The sequence below is a fragment of the Cheilinus undulatus genome, linkage group 12 (assembly GCF_018320785.1).
Source record: "Cheilinus undulatus linkage group 12, ASM1832078v1, whole genome shotgun sequence".
Classification (NCBI taxonomy): Eukaryota; Metazoa; Chordata; class Actinopteri; order Labriformes; family Labridae; genus Cheilinus; species Cheilinus undulatus.
In genome coordinates this window covers 1,480,712-1,500,007 of record NC_054876.1, presented here as the reverse complement: position 1 = coordinate 1,500,007, position 19,296 = coordinate 1,480,712, and the positions used below count along the sequence as shown (strand labels likewise).

The following is a 19,296-nucleotide window of genomic DNA, read 5'->3' as shown; positions in this document are numbered from 1 at the left end:
TGACCTGTGTGGTTCTGCTTTAACATGTTAGACTTCACAAAGACTGTTCTCATTCTGCACATGCTGTTCCAGCAGGAACATCAGGAGTTATTTTTCTACTCTCTATAGCTGCATCATGAAGAACTGCTGACTCAGAAGTGTTTTTCTGTAAAGTTTGGTGTTTTAACCCTGATCCTTCTTTACTTTCCACAGCTAACCTGACACACACTAAAGAGCTGTGAAACAGCTGTTTCTAATCCTCACATCCTCATCCCCTAAGTCTGCAGATGTGCTGAATCATGCCATAAAAATATGGACATTTTAACTGCTTTATGAGAGTGCATGAGAGATTTATCTTCATCTTATTACATCTCTTCTTATTACTACATGAAGCCCTCGGTATGTTCGTATTTTTCATTTATGCATTTTGACTGTGTGACTTGAGATTTTCTGAATTTTCAAAGGGTGTCCAGACAGAAGAACGTCTGAGAAAGACTGGTCTAGATCTGCCCCCCTCTGGAATTAAGTTTGGTCAAGAATTGGTTGACTGAATGTTTATTGTGTACAGAATTTCTGTTTAAAATAAAGCTTTTATTAAATAATGCTGGTTTATTAGTAGAACATTATTTTATGAATCACCTGTGGATGAGAGATAAAAAAAAGGCCTTCTGCAAAAGGCCAAAATAATCACAGGTGTTGATCGTATTCTCAGGATTATCAGTCTTCTGTTTGGTGAGTGAAGCTGAGTAAAGTGTCACTGTTGTACAGGAAGACTCTTCATGAAGTTAGGTCTGCCGTACCGTGCACTTCCTGTTTAATTCCAAAGTAACACTTTGTCTTGTACCATGCACTTCCTGTTTAGTGTAAAAGTAAAAGTTTGTCTTGTACCGTGCACTTCCTGTTTAATTCCAAAATAACACTTTGTCTTGTACCATGCACTTCCTGTTTAGTTTCAAAGTTAAAGTTTGTCTTGTACCGTGCACTTCCTGTTAAGTTTCAAAGTTAAAGTTTGTCTTGTACCATGCACTTCCTGTTTATTTTCAGAGTAAAAGTTTGTCTTGTACCGTGCACTTCCTGTTTAGTTTCAAAGTTAAAGTTTGTCTTGTACCATGCACTTCCTGTTTAGTTTCAAAGTAAAAGTTTGTCTTGTACCATGCACTTCCTGTTTAGTTTCAAAGTTAAAGTTTGTCTTGTACCGTGCACTTCCTGTTTAGTTTCAGAGTAAAAGTTTGTCTTGTACCGTGCACTTCCTGTTTATTGTCAAAGTTAAAGTTTGTCTTGTACCATGCACTTCCTGTTTAGTTTCAAAGTTAAAGTTTGTCTTGTACCGTGCACTTCCTGTTTAGTTTCAAAGTTAGTTTGTCTTGTACCGTGCACTTCCTGTTTAGTTTCAATGTAAAAGTTTGTCTTGTACCATGCACTTCCTGTTTAGTTTCAGAGTAAAAGTTTGTCTTGTACCGTGCACTTCCTGTTTAGTTTCAAAGTTAAAGTTTGTCTTGTACCATGCACCTCCTGTTTAGTTTCAGAGTAAAAGTGTGTCATGTACCGTGCACTTCCTGTTTATATTCAAAGTAAAAGTTTGTCTTGTACCGTGCACTTCCTGTTTATTTTCAGAGTAAAAGTTTGTCTTGTACCGTGCACTTCCTGTTTAATTCCAAAATAACACTTTGTCTTGTACCATGCACTTCCTGTTTAGTGTAAAAGTTAAAGTTTGTCTTGTACCGTGCACTTCCTGTTAAGTTTCAAAGTTAAAGTTTGTCTTGTACCATGCACTTCCTGTTTATTTTCAGAGTAAAAGTTTGTCTTGTACCGTGCACTTCCTGTTTAGTTTCAAAGTTAAAGTTTGTCTTGTACCATGCACTTCCTGTTTAGTTTCAGAGTAAAAGTTTGTCTTGTATTGTGCACTTCCTGTTTAGTTTCAAAGTTAAAGTTTGTCTTGTACCGTGCACTTCCTGTTTATATTCAAAGTAAAAGTTTGTCTTGTACCATGCACTTCCTGTTTAGTTTCAAAGTAAAAGTTTGTCTTGTACCATGCACTTCCTGTTTAGTTTCAAAGTTAAAGTTTGTCTTGTACAGTGCACTTCCTGTTTAGTTTCAGAGTAAAAGTTTGTCTTGTACCGTGCACTTCCTGTTTATTGTCAAAGTTAAAGTTTGTCTTGTACCATGCACTTCCTGTTTAGTTTCAAAGTAAACGTTTGTCTTGTACCGTGCACTTCCTGTTTAGTTTCAAAGTTAGTTTGTCTTGTACCGTGCACTTCCTGTTTAGTTTCAATGTAAAAGTTTGTCTTGTACCATGCACTTCCTGTTTAGTTTCAGAGTAAAAGTTTGTCTTGTACCGTGCACTTCCTGTTTAGTTTCAAAGTTAAAGTTTGTCTTGTACCATGCACCTCCTGTTTAGTTTCAGAGTAAAAGTGTGTCATGTACCGTGCACTTCCTGTTTAGTTTCAAAGTTAAAGTTTGTCTTGTACCATGCACTTCCTGTTTATTTTCAGAGTAAAAGTTTGTCTTGTACCATGCACTTCCTGCTTAGTGTCAAAGTAAAATTTGTCTTGTACCGTGCACTTCCTGTTTAGTTTCAAAGTTAAAGTTTGTCTTGTACCGTGCACTTCCTGTTTAGTTTCAGAGTAAAAGTTTGTCTTGTACCGTGCACTTCCTGTTTATTGTCAAAGTTAAAGTTTGTCTTGTACCATGCACTTCCTGTTTAGTTTCAAAGTTAAAGTTTGTCTTGTACCGTGCACTTCCTGTTTAGTTTCAAAGTTAGTTTGTCTTGTACCGTGCACTTCCTGTTTAGTTTCAATGTAAAAGTTTGTCTTGTACCATGCACTTCCTGTTTAGTTTCAGAGTAAAAGTTTGTCTTGTACCGTGCACTTCCTGTTTAGTTTCAAAGTTAAAGTTTGTCTTGTACCATGCACCTCCTGTTTAGTTTCAGAGTAAAAGTGTGTCATGTACCGTGCACTTCCTGTTTATATTCAAAGTAAAAGTTTGTCTTGTACCGTGCACTTCCTGTTTATTTTCAGAGTAAAAGTTTGTCTTGTACCGTGCACTTCCTGTTTAATTCCAAAATAACACTTTGTCTTGTACCATGCACTTCCTGTTTAGTGTAAAAGTTAAAGTTTGTCTTGTACCATGCACCTCCTGTTTAGTTTCAGAGTAAAAGTGTGTCATGTACCGTGCACTTCCTGTTTATATTCAAAGTAAAAGTTTGTCTTGTACCGTGCACTTCCTGTTAAGTTTCAAAGTTAAAGTTTGTCTTGTACCATGCACTTCCTGTTTATTTTCAGAGTAAAAGTTTGTCTTGTACCGTGCACTTCCTGTTTAGTTTCAAAGTTAAAGTTTGTCTTGTACCATGCACTTCCTGTTTAGTTTCAGAGTAAAAGTTTGTCTTGTACCATGCACTTCCTGTTTAGTTTCAAAGTTAAAGTTTGTCTTGTACCGTGCACTTCCTGTTTATATTCAAAGTAAAAGTTTGTCTTGTACCATGCACTTCCTGTTTAGTTTCAAAGTAAAAGTTTGTCTTGTACCATGCACTTCCTGTTTAGTTTCAAAGTTAAAGTTTGTCTTGTACAGTGCACTTCCTGTTTAGTTTCAGAGTAAAAGTTTGTCTTGTACCGTGCACTTCCTGTTTATTGTCAAAGTTAAAGTTTGTCTTGTACCATGCACTTCCTGTTTAGTTTCAAAGTAAACGTTTGTCTTGTACCGTGCACTTCCTGTTTAGTTTCAAAGTTAGTTTGTCTTGTACCGTGCACTTCCTGTTTAGTTTCAATGTAAAAGTTTGTCTTGTACCATGCACTTCCTGTTTAGTTTCAGAGTAAAAGTTTGTCTTGTACCGTGCACTTCCTGTTTAGTTTCAAAGTTAAAGTTTGTCTTGTACCATGCACCTCCTGTTTAGTTTCAGAGTAAAAGTGTGTCATGTACCGTGCACTTCCTGTTTAGTTTCAAAGTTAAAGTTTGTCTTGTACCATGCACTTCCTGTTTATTTTCAGAGTAAAAGTTTGTCTTGTACCATGCACTTCCTGCTTAGTGTCAAAGTAAAATTTGTCTTGTACCGTGCACTTCCTGTTTAGTTTCAAAGTTAAAGTTTGTCTTGTACCGTGCACTTCCTGTTTAGTTTCAGAGTAAAAGTTTGTCTTGTACCGTGCACTTCCTGTTTATTGTCAAAGTTAAAGTTTGTCTTGTACCATGCACTTCCTGTTTAGTTTCAAAGTTAAAGTTTGTCTTGTACCGTGCACTTCCTGTTTAGTTTCAAAGTTAGTTTGTCTTGTACCGTGCACTTCCTGTTTAGTTTCAATGTAAAAGTTTGTCTTGTACCATGCACTTCCTGTTTAGTTTCAGAGTAAAAGTTTGTCTTGTACCGTGCACTTCCTGTTTAGTTTCAAAGTTAAAGTTTGTCTTGTACCATGCACCTCCTGTTTAGTTTCAGAGTAAAAGTGTGTCATGTACCGTGCACTTCCTGTTTATATTCAAAGTAAAAGTTTGTCTTGTACCGTGCACTTCCTGTTTATTTTCAGAGTAAAAGTTTGTCTTGTACCGTGCACTTCCTGTTTAATTCCAAAATAACACTTTGTCTTGTACCATGCACTTCCTGTTTAGTGTAAAAGTTAAAGTTTGTCTTGTACCATGCACCTCCTGTTTAGTTTCAGAGTAAAAGTGTGTCATGTACCGTGCACTTCCTGTTTATATTCAAAGTAAAAGTTTGTCTTGTACCGTGCACTTCCTGTTAAGTTTCAAAGTTAAAGTTTGTCTTGTACCATGCACTTCCTGTTTATTTTCAGAGTAAAAGTTTGTCTTGTACCGTGCACTTCCTGTTTAGTTTCAAAGTTAAAGTTTGTCTTGTACCATGCACTTCCTGTTTAGTTTCAGAGTAAAAGTTTGTCTTGTATTGTGCACTTCCTGTTTAGTTTCAAAGTTAAAGTTTGTCTTGTACCGTGCACTTCCTGTTTATATTCAAAGTAAAAGTTTGTCTTGTACCATGCACTTCCTGTTTAGTTTCAAAGTAAAAGTTTGTCTTGTACCATGCACTTCCTGTTTAGTTTCAAAGTTAAAGTTTGTCTTGTACTGTGCACTTCCTGTTTAGTTTCAAAGTTAAAGTTTGTCTTGTACCATGCACTTCCTGCTTAGTGTCAAAGTAAAATTTGTCTTGTACCGTGCACTTCCTGTTTCGTTTCAAAGTTAAAGTTTGTCTTGTACCGTGCACTTCCTGTTTAGTGTCAAAGTAAAAGTTTGTCTTGTACCGTGCACTTCCTGTTTATATTCAAAGTAAAAGTTTGTCTTGTACCGTGCACTTCCTGTTTAGTTTCAAAGTAAAAGTTTGTCTTGTACCATGCACTTCCTGTTTAGTGTCAAAGTAAAAGTTTGTCTTGTACCGTGCACTTCCTGTTTAGTTTCAAAGTAAACGTTTGTCTTGTACCGTGCACTTCCTGTTTAGTGTCAAAGTTAAAGTTTGTCTTGTACCATGCACCTCCTGTTTAGTTTCAGAGTAAGAGTTTGTCTTGTACCGTGCACTTCCTGTTCATTTCCAAACTAAAAGTGTGTCATGTACCGTGCACTTCCTGTTTAGTTTCAAAGTAAATGTATGTCATGTACCATGCACTTCCTGTTTAGTGTCAAAGTTAAAGTTTGTCTTGTACCATGCACTTCCTGTTTAGTTTCAAAGTAAAAGTTTGTCTTGTACCGTGCACTTCCTGTTTAGTTTCAAAGTAAATCTTTGTCTTGTACTGTGCACTTCCTGTTTAGTGTCAAAGTAAAAGTTTGTCTTGTACCATGCACTTCCTGTTTAGTTTCAAAGTAAAGTTTGTCTTGTACTGCACTTCCTGTTTATTGTAAAGTAAAAGTTTGTCTTGTACCCTGCACTTCCTGTTTAGTTTCAAAGTAAAAGTTTGTCTTGTACCGTGCACTTCCTGTTTAGTTTCAAAGTAAAAGTTTGTCTTGTACCATGCACTTCCTGTTTAGTGTCAAAGTAAAAGTTTGTCTTGTACCGTGCACTTCCTGTTTAGTTTCAAAGTTAAAGTTTGTCTTGTACCGTGCACTTCCTGTTTAGTTTCAAAGTAAAAGTTTGTCTTGTACCATGCACTTCCTGTTTAGTGTCAAAGTTAAAGTTTGTCTTGTACCATGCACTTCCTGTTTAGTTTCAAAGTAAAATTTGTCTTGTACCATGCACTTCCTGTTTAGTGTCAAAGTAAAAGTTTGTCTTGTACCGTGCACTTCCTGTTTAGTTTCAAAGTAAAAGTTTGTCTTGTACAGTGCACTTCCTGTTTAGTTTCAAAGTACAACTTTGTCTTGTACCGTGCACTTCCTGTTTAGTTTCACAGTAACAGTTTGTCTTGTACCGTGCACTTCCTGTTTAGTTTCAAAGTAAATGTATGTCATGTACCATGCACTTCCTGTTTAGTGTCAAAGTTAAAGTTTGTCTTGTACCATGCACTTCCTGTTTAGTTTCAAAGTAAAAGTTTGTCTTGTACCGTGCACTTCCTGTTTAGTTTCAAAGTAAATCTTTGTCTTGTACTGTGCACTTCCTGTTTAGTGTCAAAGTAAAAGTTTGTCTTGTACCATGCACTTCCTGTTTAGTTTCAAAGTAAATCTTTGTCTTGTACTGTGCACTTCCTGTTTAGTGTCAAAGTAAAAGTTTATCTTGTACCATGCACTTCCTGTTTAGTTTCAGAGTAAAAGTTTGTCTTGTACCGTACACTTCCTGTTTAGTTTCAAAGTTAAAGTTTGTCTTGTACCGTGCACTTCCTGTTTAGTTTCAAAGTTAAAGTTTGTCTTGTACCGTGCACTTCCTGTTTAGTTTCAAAGTAAATCTTTGTCTTGTACCATGCACTTTCTGTTTAGTTTCAGAGTAAAAGTTTGTCTTGTACCATGCAGTTCCTGTTTCGTTTCAAAGTAAAAGTTTGTCTTGTACCGTGCACTTCCTGTTTAGTTTCAAAGTTAAAGTTTGTCTTGTACCATGCACTTCCTGTTTAGTGTCAAAGTAAAAGTTTGTCTTGTACCATGCACTTGCTGTTTAGTGTAAAAGTAAAAGTTTGTCTTGTACCGTGCACTTCCTGTTTAGTTTCAGAGTAAATGTTTGTCTTGTACTGTGCACTTCCTGTTTAGTTTCAAAGTTAAAGTTTGTCTTGTACCGTGCACTTCCTGTTTAGTTTCAAAGTAAACTTTGTCTTGTACCATGCACTTCCTGTTTAGTTTCAAAGTTAAAGTTTGTCTTGTACCATGCACTTCCTGTTTAGTGTCAAAGTAAAAGTTTGTCTTGTACCGTGCACTTCCTGTTTAGTTTCAAAGTTATTTTGTCTTGTACAGTGCACTTCCTGTTTAGTTTCAGAGTAAAAGTTTGTCTTGTACCATGCACTTCCTGTTTAGTTTCAAAGTTAAAGTTTGTCTTGTACCGTGCACTTCCTGTTTAGTTTCAAAGTTAAAGTTTGTCTTGTACCATGCACTTCCTGTTTAGTTTCAAAGTAAAAGTTTGTCTTGTACCGTGCACTTCCTGTTTAGTTTCAAAGTTAAAGTTTGTCTTGTACCGTGCACTTCCTGTTTAGTGTCAAAGTAAAAGTTTGTCTTGTACCGTGCACTTCCTGTTTAGTTTCAAAGTAAAAGTTTGTCTTGTACCGTGCACTTCCTGTTTAGTTTCAAAGTAAATGTTTGTCTTGTACCATGCACTTCGTGTTTAGTTTCAAAGTAAAAGTTTGTCTTGTACCGTGCACTTCCTGTTTAGTTTCAAAGTTAAAGTTTGTCTTGTACCGTGCACTTCCTGTTTAGTTTCAAAGTTAAAGTTTGTCTTGTACCGTGCACTTCCTGTTTAGTTTCAAAGTAAATCTTTGTCTTGTACCATGCACTTGCTGTTTAGTTTCAGAGTAAAAGTTTGTCTTGTACCATGCAGTTCCTGTTTAGTTTCAAAGTAAATGTATGTCATGTACCATGCACTTCCTGTTTAGTGTCAAAGTTAAAGTTTGTCTTGTACCATGCACTTCCTGTTTAGTTTCAAAGTAAAAGTTTGTCTTGTACCGTGCACTTCCTGTTTAGTTTCAAAGTAAATCTTTGTCTTGTACTGTGCACTTCCTGTTTAGTGTCAAAGTAAAAGTTTGTCTTGTACCATGCACTTCCTGTTTAGTTTCAAAGTAAATCTTTGTCTTGTACTGTGCACTTACTGTTTATTGTAAAGGTAAAAGTTTGTCTTGTACCTTGCACTTCCTGTTTAGTTTCAAAGTTAAAGTTTGTCTTGTACTGGCACCTCCTCTTTAGTTTCAAAGTAAAAGTTTGTCTTGTACCATGCACTTCCTGTTTAGTGTCAAAGTAAAAGTTTGTCTTGTACCGTGCACTTCCTGTTTCGTTTCAAAGTTAAAGTTTGTCTTGTACCGTGCACTTCCTGTTTAGTTTCAAAGTAAAAGTTTGTCTTGTACCATGCACTTCCTGTTTAGTGTCAAAGTAAAAGTTTGTCTTGTACCGTGCACTTCCTGTTTAGTTTCAAAGTAAACGTTTGTCTTGTACCGTGCACTTCCTGTTTAGTGTCAAAGTAAAAGTTTGTCTTGTACCGTGCACTTCCTGTTTAGTTTCAAAGTAAACGTTTGTCTTGTACCGTGCACTTCCTGTTTAGTTTCAAAGTTAAGGTTTGTCTTGTACCATGCACCTCCTGTTTAGTTTCAGAGTAAGAGTTTGTCTTGTACCGTGCACTTCCTGTTTAGTTTCAAAGTAAATGTATGTCATGTACCATGCACTTCCTGTTTAGTGTCAAAGTTAAAGTTTGTCTTGTACCATGCACTTCCTGTTTAGTTTCAAAGTAAAAGTTTGTCTTGTACCGTGCACTTCCTGTTTAGTTTCAAAGTAAATCTTTGTCTTGTACTGTGCACTTCCTGTTTAGTGTCAAAGTAAAAGTTTGTCTTGTACCATGCACTTCCTGTTTAGTTTCAAAGTAAATCTTTGTCTTGTACTGTGCACTTCCTGTTTAGTGTCAAAGTAAAAGTTTATCTTGTACCATGCACTTCCTGTTTAGTTTCAGAGTAAAAGTTTGTCTTGTACCGTACACTTCCTGTTTAGTTTCAAAGTTAAAGTTTGTCTTGTACCGTGCACTTCCTGTTTAGTTTCAAAGTTAAAGTTTGTCTTGTACCGTGCACTTCCTGTTTAGTTTCAAAGTAAATCTTTGTCTTGTACCATGCACTTTCTGTTTAGTTTCAGAGTAAAAGTTTGTCTTGTACCATGCAGTTCCTGTTTCGTTTCAAAGTAAAAGTTTGTCTTGTACCGTGCACTTCCTGTTTAGTTTCAAAGTTAAAGTTTGTCTTGTACCATGCACTTCCTGTTTAGTGTCAAAGTAAAAGTTTGTCTTGTACCATGCACTTGCTGTTTAGTGTAAAAGTAAAAGTTTGTCTTGTACCGTGCACTTCCTGTTTAGTTTCAAAGTTAAAGTTTGTCTTGTACCGTGCACTTCCTGTTTAGTTTCAAAGTTAAAGTTTGTCTTGTACCGTGCACTTCCTGTTTAGTTTCAAAGTAAACTTTGTCTTGTACCATGCACTTCCTGTTTAGTTTCAAAGTTAAAGTTTGTCTTGTACCATGCACTTCCTGTTTAGTGTCAAAGTAAAAGTTTGTCTTGTACCGTGCACTTCCTGTTTAGTTTCAAAGTTATTTTGTCTTGTACAGTGCACTTCCTGTTTAGTTTCAGAGTAAACGTTTGTCTTGTACCATGCAGTTCCTGTTTAGTTTCAAAGTAAAAGTTTGTCTTGTACCGTGCACTTCCTGTTTAGTGTCAAAGTTAAAGTTTGTCTTGTACCATGCACTTCTTGTTTAGTTTCAAAGTTAAAGTTTGTCTTGTACCATGCACTTCCTGTTTAGTTTCAAAGTTATTTTGTCTTGTACAGTGCACTTCCTGTTTAGTTTCAGAGTAAATGTTTGTCTTGTACCATGCACTTCCTGTTTAGTTTCAGAGTAAACGTTTGTCTTGTACCATGCACTTCCTGTTTAGTTTCAAAGTAAAAGTTTGTCTTGTACCGTGCACTTCCTGTTTAGTGTCAAAGTTAAAGTTTGTCTTGTACCATGCACTTCCTGTTTAGTTTCAAAGTAAAAGTTTGTCTTGTACCATGCACTTCCTGTTTAGTTTCAGAGTAAAAGTTTGTCTTGTACCGTGCACTTCCTGTTTAGTTTCAAAGTTAAAGTTTGTCTTGTACCGTGCACTTCCTGTTTAGTTTCAGAGTAAATGTTTGTTTTGTACTGTGCACTTCCTGTTTAGTTTCAGAGTAAATGTTTGTCTTGTACCATGCACTTCCTGTTTAGTTTCAGAGTAAAAGTTTGTCTTGTACCATGCAGTTCCTGTTTAGTATCAAAGTTAAAGTTTGTCTTGTACTGTGCACTTCCTGTTTAGTTTAAAAGTTAAAGTTTGTCTTGTACCATGCACTTCCTGCTTAGTGTCAAAGTAAAATTTGTCTTGTACCGTGCACTTCCTGTTTCGTTTCAAAGTTAAAGTTTGTCTTGTACCGTGCACTTCCTGTTTAGTGTCAAAGTAAAAGTTTGTCTTGTACCGTGCACTTCCTGTTTAGTGTCAAAGTAAAAGTTTGTCTTGTACCGTGCACTTCCTGTTTAGTTTCAAAGTTAAAGTTTGTCTTGTACCGTGCACTTCCTGTTTAGTTTCAAAGTAAACGTTTGTCTTGTACCGTGCACTTCCTGTTTAGTTTCAAAGTAAAAGTGTGTCTTGTTCCGTGCACTTCCTGTTTAGTTTCGAAGTTAAAGTTTGTCTTGTACCGTGCACTTCCTGTTTCGTTTCAAAGTAAAAGTTTGTCTTGTACCGTGCACTTCCTGTTTAGTTTCAAAGTAAACGTTTGTCTTGTACCGTGTACTTCCTGTTTATTTTCAATTTAAACGTTTGTCTTGTACCGTGCACTTCCTGTTCATTTCCACAGTGAAAGTGTGCACTTCCTGAGTACTTATCTTATGAAATCAGATTAAGTGTTAACAAAGATGGGATGGATCTGGACTCATTGTGACCCTGATCCACCTGTTGTGTCTGATATGAAGATGTTCCTGAGTCCTTCTGTGATCTCATGTTAAAGAGCGTGGGGCAGTGACATGGATAAACAAAGAAGCATCAACTTAATCCAAAACAACAAAAAAAGAGAATTTTATTAACAGTTTAAACACACAACATTATTCTCATCCCCTTTTCCTGAATGTGTTTTTTGCCTCAGCCAGCCCTTCATTAACATAGAGAGTAACAGACAGCACAGTCGCTGACCCACAATCCCCCGGTCAAAGAGCAGTGACGACGTGAACACCACCTCCTACAGTTTAGCAGCTAGAAAAGTGGACTGTGACCACCAGAACACATCCAGGGTTGGTTTGGCAACAGCAGAAAATAAAGAGAAAATCATGAGTGGTTGAGTCGGTCAGCTGGATCAGAGGATGGAGCTACAGACACGGAGACACTGGATGACAAATCAAACCGTCCTTATTCTCCGGCTCTGTTTATAACCAGAACTCAATCTGAACACAAGTGCTTCTAACAGACAACAGAGTCACTGATCATCTCCTCTTCAGTCACTGATGAAGACAGAAACCATGAGCTTCAGCGGGGGGGATGAGAGGGGAGACAACTTCAATCAAGGGAATTCAACCAAAAATATACAAACAAAAATTATACAACCATTTTATCATGGAGCAAATCCTCAGAGCATTAAATTCTTCCTACATATTCTTAAATTTTCCATATTAGAGCTGGGTGATTTATCAGGCTTATATGAATGATTACAGAGATGTAAATACAATAAAACAGATATCAAGCCAATGCTCAGGAGGATAACGATAGTTTACAGCCAGAATCCCTGACAGTAACATGATTATTTACTATAAAATTATGCATCTAAAATACTGAGCCTAAATGTGGATCTTTATTTATTTAACCCTTGTATCGTTCACATTCTGCCCCTCAATGAGTCATTCAGGGCAAGAAATGCACACTGTGAAAAACATTCATTAAAAAATCATATTGAATATTTTTCCCCACATTTTGTGATCGATTCTTTTCATCAACTTTAGTCCTGATCAAAAACTGACAAATTTTTAAATATTCTGGGGACTGTAACCCTTTAAATGTCTGTTTGAATAGAAGAAGTCGCCCATGTTTTCTAATGAAAAAATCAGTTATTTTCTAATAGAATTAACCGTCAGGTGTTTTTCTTTTTAAAATAGTCCTGGATATGTCAACAATTAGCATCACAATTAATTTGGATGCATTTTTAGTTTTTGAATACTGTCAGATTAAAATTTACCGTCCTACTAAGACAATCAGAGACAAAAATGTCCATCAGAAACTGCTACCAAAATAATTACGCATCAAAATCAACAGAGTGTAATAAAAAAAAAAAACAGCCCAACTCCACCATCATATCGTTATATGGAAAATAATTATACAATGATATTTAACAGTGACATCTTAGTGAAACAGGAATTTAACGGGTTTAAAATCCTTAAAATAACTGAATATTTTTGTAGTTTTAATCAAGACTAAGTTAATTTAATGAATTAATTTTTTAAAAAATCATGTTTTTACGGTGGACATTTTTCTCCTTAATGGCTTACTATTGTGTAAAATAGTACACAGGACACTATAGGCCAGTCAAACTGTAATTTCATAATTTTTTAAGAAAAAAAAGTCCTACATAAAGTAATGGTATACACAGCAACACAGTCAAAATGACTGCAAAATAAAAAAGTGAAAAACTCCCCATTATGAAGTTTCCAGAGTGATAACGGAATAATTTTTAGTTCAGATTTTTTAACTAAGCGTGTAGCTGTACTTTTTATGTACTGTAAAATCCAGCATGCACTTTAATACCCTTTTATTTTTTAAATGATAAAAGCGTCCCATAGACCGAAGCAGCCCGTCTCAGACCTCCTGTCTGTGACCAGTTGAGGTTAGCATCAGTTTTTACCATCGTTTCAGCTTCATGGGGTCAAAAGTCTACATGTAAAGAAAACCGGGGGTTAACTGTTAAAGATATGAAGCTTCTGGAGTGCTGCTTGGGCTGAAAAGACTCAGAGATGATAAGTGACCAGAGGAGGAAGGCAGCGTAACTCCAGGACTCAGTCTGCAGGTTAGGAGCTCAGCTACCGTATTATACCTCAAAGATGTGCAACAACAGTTGGTGCTAAACCAGCTGCACAGAAGCTGCATGTTGTGGACTGAACAGAAGCACGTTTTTGCTTTGAAAGACCAGAAAATATAGACTGCAGCTTTAAACCGGTGCAGATTATATTCTGGATTTTACAGTGCATGTTGACACTGGTCTGCTGGCTGTTATGTGGCACTTGGATTCAACTTTGAACTTTGTTTTTCTTTAATTATTCACTTTCTTTCTACCTGTTATGTAAAGTTTGTGTTTCTTTACAGAAAAGAATATCAGGATATACAGGATATTATCACCATTCAGCTGTAAGAAAATCAAATAATGAATTTGGTCCGAACGGCCCAGCCCTCACACACACAGATTTATAAATATGTTTGAGAAGAGCAGACACTTTTCAGTGAATTCAGAGGGACATGTTAAGTTGTGATTTCTGTCTCCAAACACTAACTGCTCCTCCAACCTGGTTCTACTGAATGTGAAGTTTTGCTCTCAAATACAGCCCCAGGGTTGGACAGTAAAGAGAAGGTTTTATAAGAATCTAACCGTAAAAGGATCAACCAGCCTTCAGTGCTGAGAGAGTAGAAAACAGCGCATGAAGCCTTTCTCTGTCACTTTCACATAAAGACATAAAATCAGCCAATCACAGGCAGGTAAAAGGCAGACAGGTAAGCTATCCAATCAGACACAGCTGTGCAGCTGCAATTAAGGGATCAAGATCTCCATCCATTTAAACCCAATGACATGTTTGAGTTACAGTTTATGGGGTTTGCTTCTCCTTCTGCTGTCTGCTTTACAACACATGAACCAACCTCTAGATGACTAACTCAAACCTGACATTACACCCATTATAAACCACATACTCCTGACAAGTCCAGCTAAAAATCCTGTTTCAAGACAAAACAAGGAAATATAAGGACTGATTTACTCGTTACAGACAAAAATCTGCCAGAGGAGAAAGAAAATGTTTGTCTCATAATTAAACGTTAATGGATACAGAAAGTGAAAATTCTGCCTGTCATGTTTTTAACTTCTTATAATTCATTGATAACAGAATTATCTCTCAACTTCTCAGGATAATGTGGATCATAAAAGGTGCGATGAGATTGTTTAATTAGAAATTAGGCAAACACACTTGTTAAAGCTGGCTACACACTAGATCAGCTGTTCTTAGCTGGTGGGTCAGGACCCAAAAGTGTCCTGTATTTAGTGGGCAAGAAAGGAAAAAACAGTGGGATGAAGTGGATGATGTCTAGGAGGCCCAGTTAGGTAGATACATTTTATTTTAGATGTTCTGGTAATTCTCTGATGATCTAAACTAATTCAGCTCCTTTTCAGACGGAAACAAAACTGATTTTCTCACTCTAATGTGTTACAACTCCAGAAAACCACCAAAATTTATGTCTAACAATGAGGAACGGAATATAATGTACTCATGCACATCTGTTCAGGGTTTCAGATGACACACTAGTCCTGTTTCTCATGTTTTTTTCATTTATGGTTCAGATTTCAATATTCTTTGTTATAAAATGTATGTTTTTGAATTTTCAGGAGTGTGGGAGCCATTCCTCACTCAGGAGGCGGTAGCGGTCATGAGGCTGGACTAGTGGAGATCCACTGCAGTAGATGATTTTATTTATTCAAATATTCCTGAGGTGTCTGGGGTCAATACCTCTGAGCTTAGATCAAACACATGTGCTAGGGGTCGACCGATATTGGATTATTACCGATTATTAGCAGTTCATGAGTAGCACAATAACAGCAGGAATACATGATTCCATACGCTCACTGTGGCACCCAGGCTTAAGTGCTCATTTTTAGTTTTAGTCATTAGATGAAATGAATTTTAGTTTTAGTCCCATTTTAGTCATTTCTATCCTTTTTAGTCTTAGTCGACAAAAACTCAAACATTTTAGTCTAGTTTTAGTCCATAAAAGTCCTCACATTTTAGTCTTTACTTCTAGTCCAAGCATTTATTCTTTTGCCTAAGTCTGGTACCATGTGTGCTCTCTGCACTCTGCTAAACCTGGGGTTCCTGCTTTTTACAGCTGAGAGGCAGAATAGATACAGCTGCATTGTTTTTGGACAGATTTACCCACAGTGGAGAAAGATCACAGCTTTTTAACGTCAGATGAAAACGACATTACATTTTAGTCTAATTTTAGTCATCTTGACGAAAACTAAAATGACTTTTTGTCAGTTTTAGTCATCATAGATCTGTTTTTGTTAGTTTCAGTCTAGTTTTTGTCATGGAGAGATTTGGTGATTGTTGGGAGTGAAAATAAAGCTAGAGGGGAATCCAGGCTTTACACTTTATCATTATTATTATTATTATTATTATTATTATTATTATTGTTGTTATTTATTATTATCAGTTGAATAAAATGCCAGTACTTGTAACAGGTCAAACACCAAATATACGCCTCAATAATAGGCTGTGCTGTTAATCAGCCAGCCCCCTTATAGATGATTCTGATATTTAGGATCCCAGATCAGACCGCCTCAGAGAGAAAACCCACGATAGCCAATGAGAGTGAGTGGACTTGGAATCATCAAAAACTGGATTTTTTATACTTTTAAATCTCAAGAACATGGCAGCAAACATCAACAAAATGTGCTACAAACCAGGTTGAATGAAGGGAAAAAGAGCAGCATGTGCCTTTATAATGTCGGATACCAAACATACAGCAGGGCCAACAGTGCCAATCCACCTTTAATATTTATTTTCTTCTGCTGTAACGTGTGTAGAATCTCCACCGTGACGCTGATACTGACAGCAGGCATGTGGTTTCACCGTTCAGCTGCATCTTCTAGTGCAGTGGTTCCTAAGTGGTGGGTCGGGGCCCAAAAGTGGGTCACAGTGATGTTTTAGTGGGTCACAGATGTAAACATCTATATTTCAGTTTACTCCATTTAACTTTGATAACATGTACATTTTGGTTATTTCCGTTTGATTTTGACTTTTTTTAGTCTGTGATCTTGGAATAACCATGATCTTAATTCTTGAAAAACAACAGGAAACAGTGTAAAATCCTCTGGATAGATGCATGTGCTCCCAGGACGTCTGTAAACATTAAATGTGTTTGTTTAGTCCTGTCCCCCGTTTTTGTTCCATCTATGATCCAAACAGCAGGATTTTACACCAAACACATCTGAGTGGTTGGAGCTGTCTGTAAATTGGGTCCTAAACCTTGATCAGGTGAGAACCAGTGGTCTAGAGTGTGAATTCAGAGGATTATGACATTAAAATCATTAAACTGTCTCTGTGGCTGTGAGCTCCTGTGATTGTGGATTTAAATATCCTCAAGTGTGTCGCCAGCTGGAGATTTGACTTTTTCAGGGCAGGAAGGGTCAGAGGCGGTTCAGGTCTAACAGAGTCCTTCTATCTACAGACAGTGCTAAAGTAACAGTGCAGAGGAGAAAGCAGAATGATAAAAAAACAGTGTATAAGCCACTTATTTGTTTCAATATGGCCGACCAGCGTTTACACCTGTGTGTGATGTCATCATTTCAGGGCTTGGCGTGGTCTGGATCTCCATCCATCACAGGCATCATTCATGTAAACCTGATTCTCCGTTGTGTTCTCACAGAATCCAGGAGCGACAGACGGGATGAGCCGCACACAAAAAAAAAGGGAGTGGAGGTGGAAGATGAGCAGTCGCTGTTGCTTCTCCAATCAAGTTCAAGCAGTTCAGTTACCGGGGATGAAAACAAACTAAGAGAGAAGGACCTTGAACATTTACACACTGTCAATAAATATAGTGATTTGTTTTCCCAGTTCCAGCTGTTATAATTCTATGTGGTCTCCAGGTTGGGTCTTCTCTGTTGGTCCTGATAATAGGGAGAGAAAAAATAAGATTACCGAGTGTACGGGACAGACGCCTGGAGCTACGAGAGCTGAGAAAATAGAATGTTCCTTTACCAACAGGACACAAACACAAACACAGTACTGTCTCCGAGCTTAGTTAGGAAGGTCTATGCTGAAGACGAGGCAGCTTTAAGGCATCTAATCTTCCTCTGACATTCAAATACTCGATTTAAAAGTAAAATATGACTTTGAATATTAACTGTGACACTTGTCTAAAAGGCATGGAGTCATTCTAATGAAGAAGAAATAAAATTTATAGTATTTTAAACTGCAAGGCACAAAAGTGACGTCTGAAATACCCACGTTAGTCTAATGTTAGCCATTTAACAACACTTTTTTGACTTCTAAAATGTGAACATTTTCTCTCAATTTACCACAAAAACAAGTTTTTCTCCAACATCAGTCTTCTGTCTGATAAAAAACACACTAAATGAGCAGTTAGGTGTGCTAAATGTCAGTTATTAAATGGATTTATCACAAAGAAAAAATCTGCCACTGATGTTTGTTAAACCAATGCACCAGTACATCCTTAATAATAAAACACATCTGTTGCTTTGAAACAATATTCCTATTGTTATTTGTCACATTTAAATGCTTCAGATCATCAAACAAATCCTAATATTTAAAATTATCTGAGTAAATACAAAAGTCAGTTTTTAGATGATGATTTTATCTATTAAGGGAATAAAGTCATCCAGACCTACCTGGCCCTGTGAGAAACAGACTTTACCCTTCAACCTAATAACTGTTGTTCCATCCTTGGCAGCAACGACTGCAAACATTTGTTATAACTGTCAGTGAGTCTTTCGCATCACCATGGAGGAATGTTGTCCCACTCTTCTTTGCAAAATAGTTGTAATTCAGTCACAATGGAGAGTTTTCCAGCATGTACGACCAGTCTAAGGTCATGCCATCTTAGTCAGATTTCAGTCTAGACTTTGACTAGACCACTCCAGAACCTTTATTTGGCTTTTAGTCCATTCAGAGGTGGATGAGTTGTCCATGCAGTCTTGGAGTCATTTTGGTAAACTGGCCACTCTTGGGAGATTCACCACTGATCACAGTTTTCTCCAGTTGTGGGTAATGGCTCTCAACAATGTTGGCTGGAGTCCAAAAGTCTGAGAAATGGTTTTTCAACATTTTCCGGCCTGATAGATGTCAGTGACTTTTTTTTCCTCAGGGGGCAATACTTTTCCACACAGGACCAGGAAGGTTTGGATGCCTTTATCCCTTAATATTTACCCTCTTGTGATGATTGTATCATTTTAGCATTTTCCTTCCTCAGATTTATTCTTTTACATTTATTTTTCCTTTACAATTTTACCTCTCCTAATGTTTAAGGTCTTATTGTTTGTCTTTTACTTGCCTTTTAAAACTTCAGTCCCCTTGGCCTCAGGTTTTGTGGTTGGGTTCCTGTGTTGGTCGGGTACTCGTGGGTTCTTATGATGTCTTGTGATATCTTAGGATTTCTTTGTTCTAATGACATCTTAGGTTGTCTCAGTCCTGCTGATGTCATGGGTTATCTAAGCTTTTATGACTTTTGGGGGTTTCTGTTCTAATAATGTCACATGTTGTCCGAGTAATAATGTTGCTTGGGTTGAACACGTAGCCCGGGTTTTGATCTTGTTTAGGTTCTCTTACCTTGAGTGTGCTCTTGTTTTGCTGTCTTTATCTCTTGTTGGGTTCTGCTGCTTTGTTTTTCTGCATGTTAAAGCACTTTGTAAAACCCTGTTTTTAAAAGTGCTATATAAATACAAGTTATTATCATTATCATTTTCATTATTGTTAAACATGAAATCATCATTAAAAAACGGTGTTTTGTATTTACTCTGGTAATTTTTATATAAGACAAAATTAGTTTGATGATCTGAAACATGTGTTAACACATATGAAAAAAGTAAGAAATAGGGAATGGGGCAAATACTATTTTTCAGCACTGTAGATCAAAATCTCTGATTGGCTCCAATCCGTCAAAAATTAGCTTTTATATTTATCTTAGTTTATTCCTGACAAAGCTGAGCCTGTGAAACCAAATGATGGGAAATTCTATCAGAACATAAAAACTTCTTTGTCTGGATGAGATGGTTTCAAGTCATCTTTTATTGTCATGATTTAAATCATATTACCATGCATGACTCATCAGTAGATCAGCTGTTAAGCAGAGCCACTGCTGAGTGGTAATGTCCACCACAGAGGACATGAATGTAAAGAACACTGAGCTCTTACTGAGCATGTGAACAGAAACAGCTGAGAGCTCCTCCAGACATTCCCCTTTACTAAAGGAGTCAACTCTCTGCTTTCAGTCGGGCATACACTGTACAATTTTCATCCCACTCTCTAACAGTCGTGGTGGAA

The 19,296-nt window shown here is 36.9% G+C and overlaps 1 protein-coding gene across 1 annotated transcript in view; it reads right to left on the bottom strand.

The window, feature by feature from the left end:
• Positions 1–15,707: 15,707 nt before the first annotated feature.
• Positions 15,708–19,296, bottom strand: part of hyou1 (hypoxia up-regulated 1) — a 31,265-nt gene continuing 27,676 nt past the window's right edge. Inside the window, exon 24 of the mRNA XM_041800953.1 lies at positions 15,708–16,904. Within this exon, the coding sequence (XP_041656887.1) occupies positions 16,861–16,904 (44 nt within the window). The 3' untranslated portion in view covers positions 15,708–16,860. The remainder of the gene's footprint in view (positions 16,905–19,296) is intronic.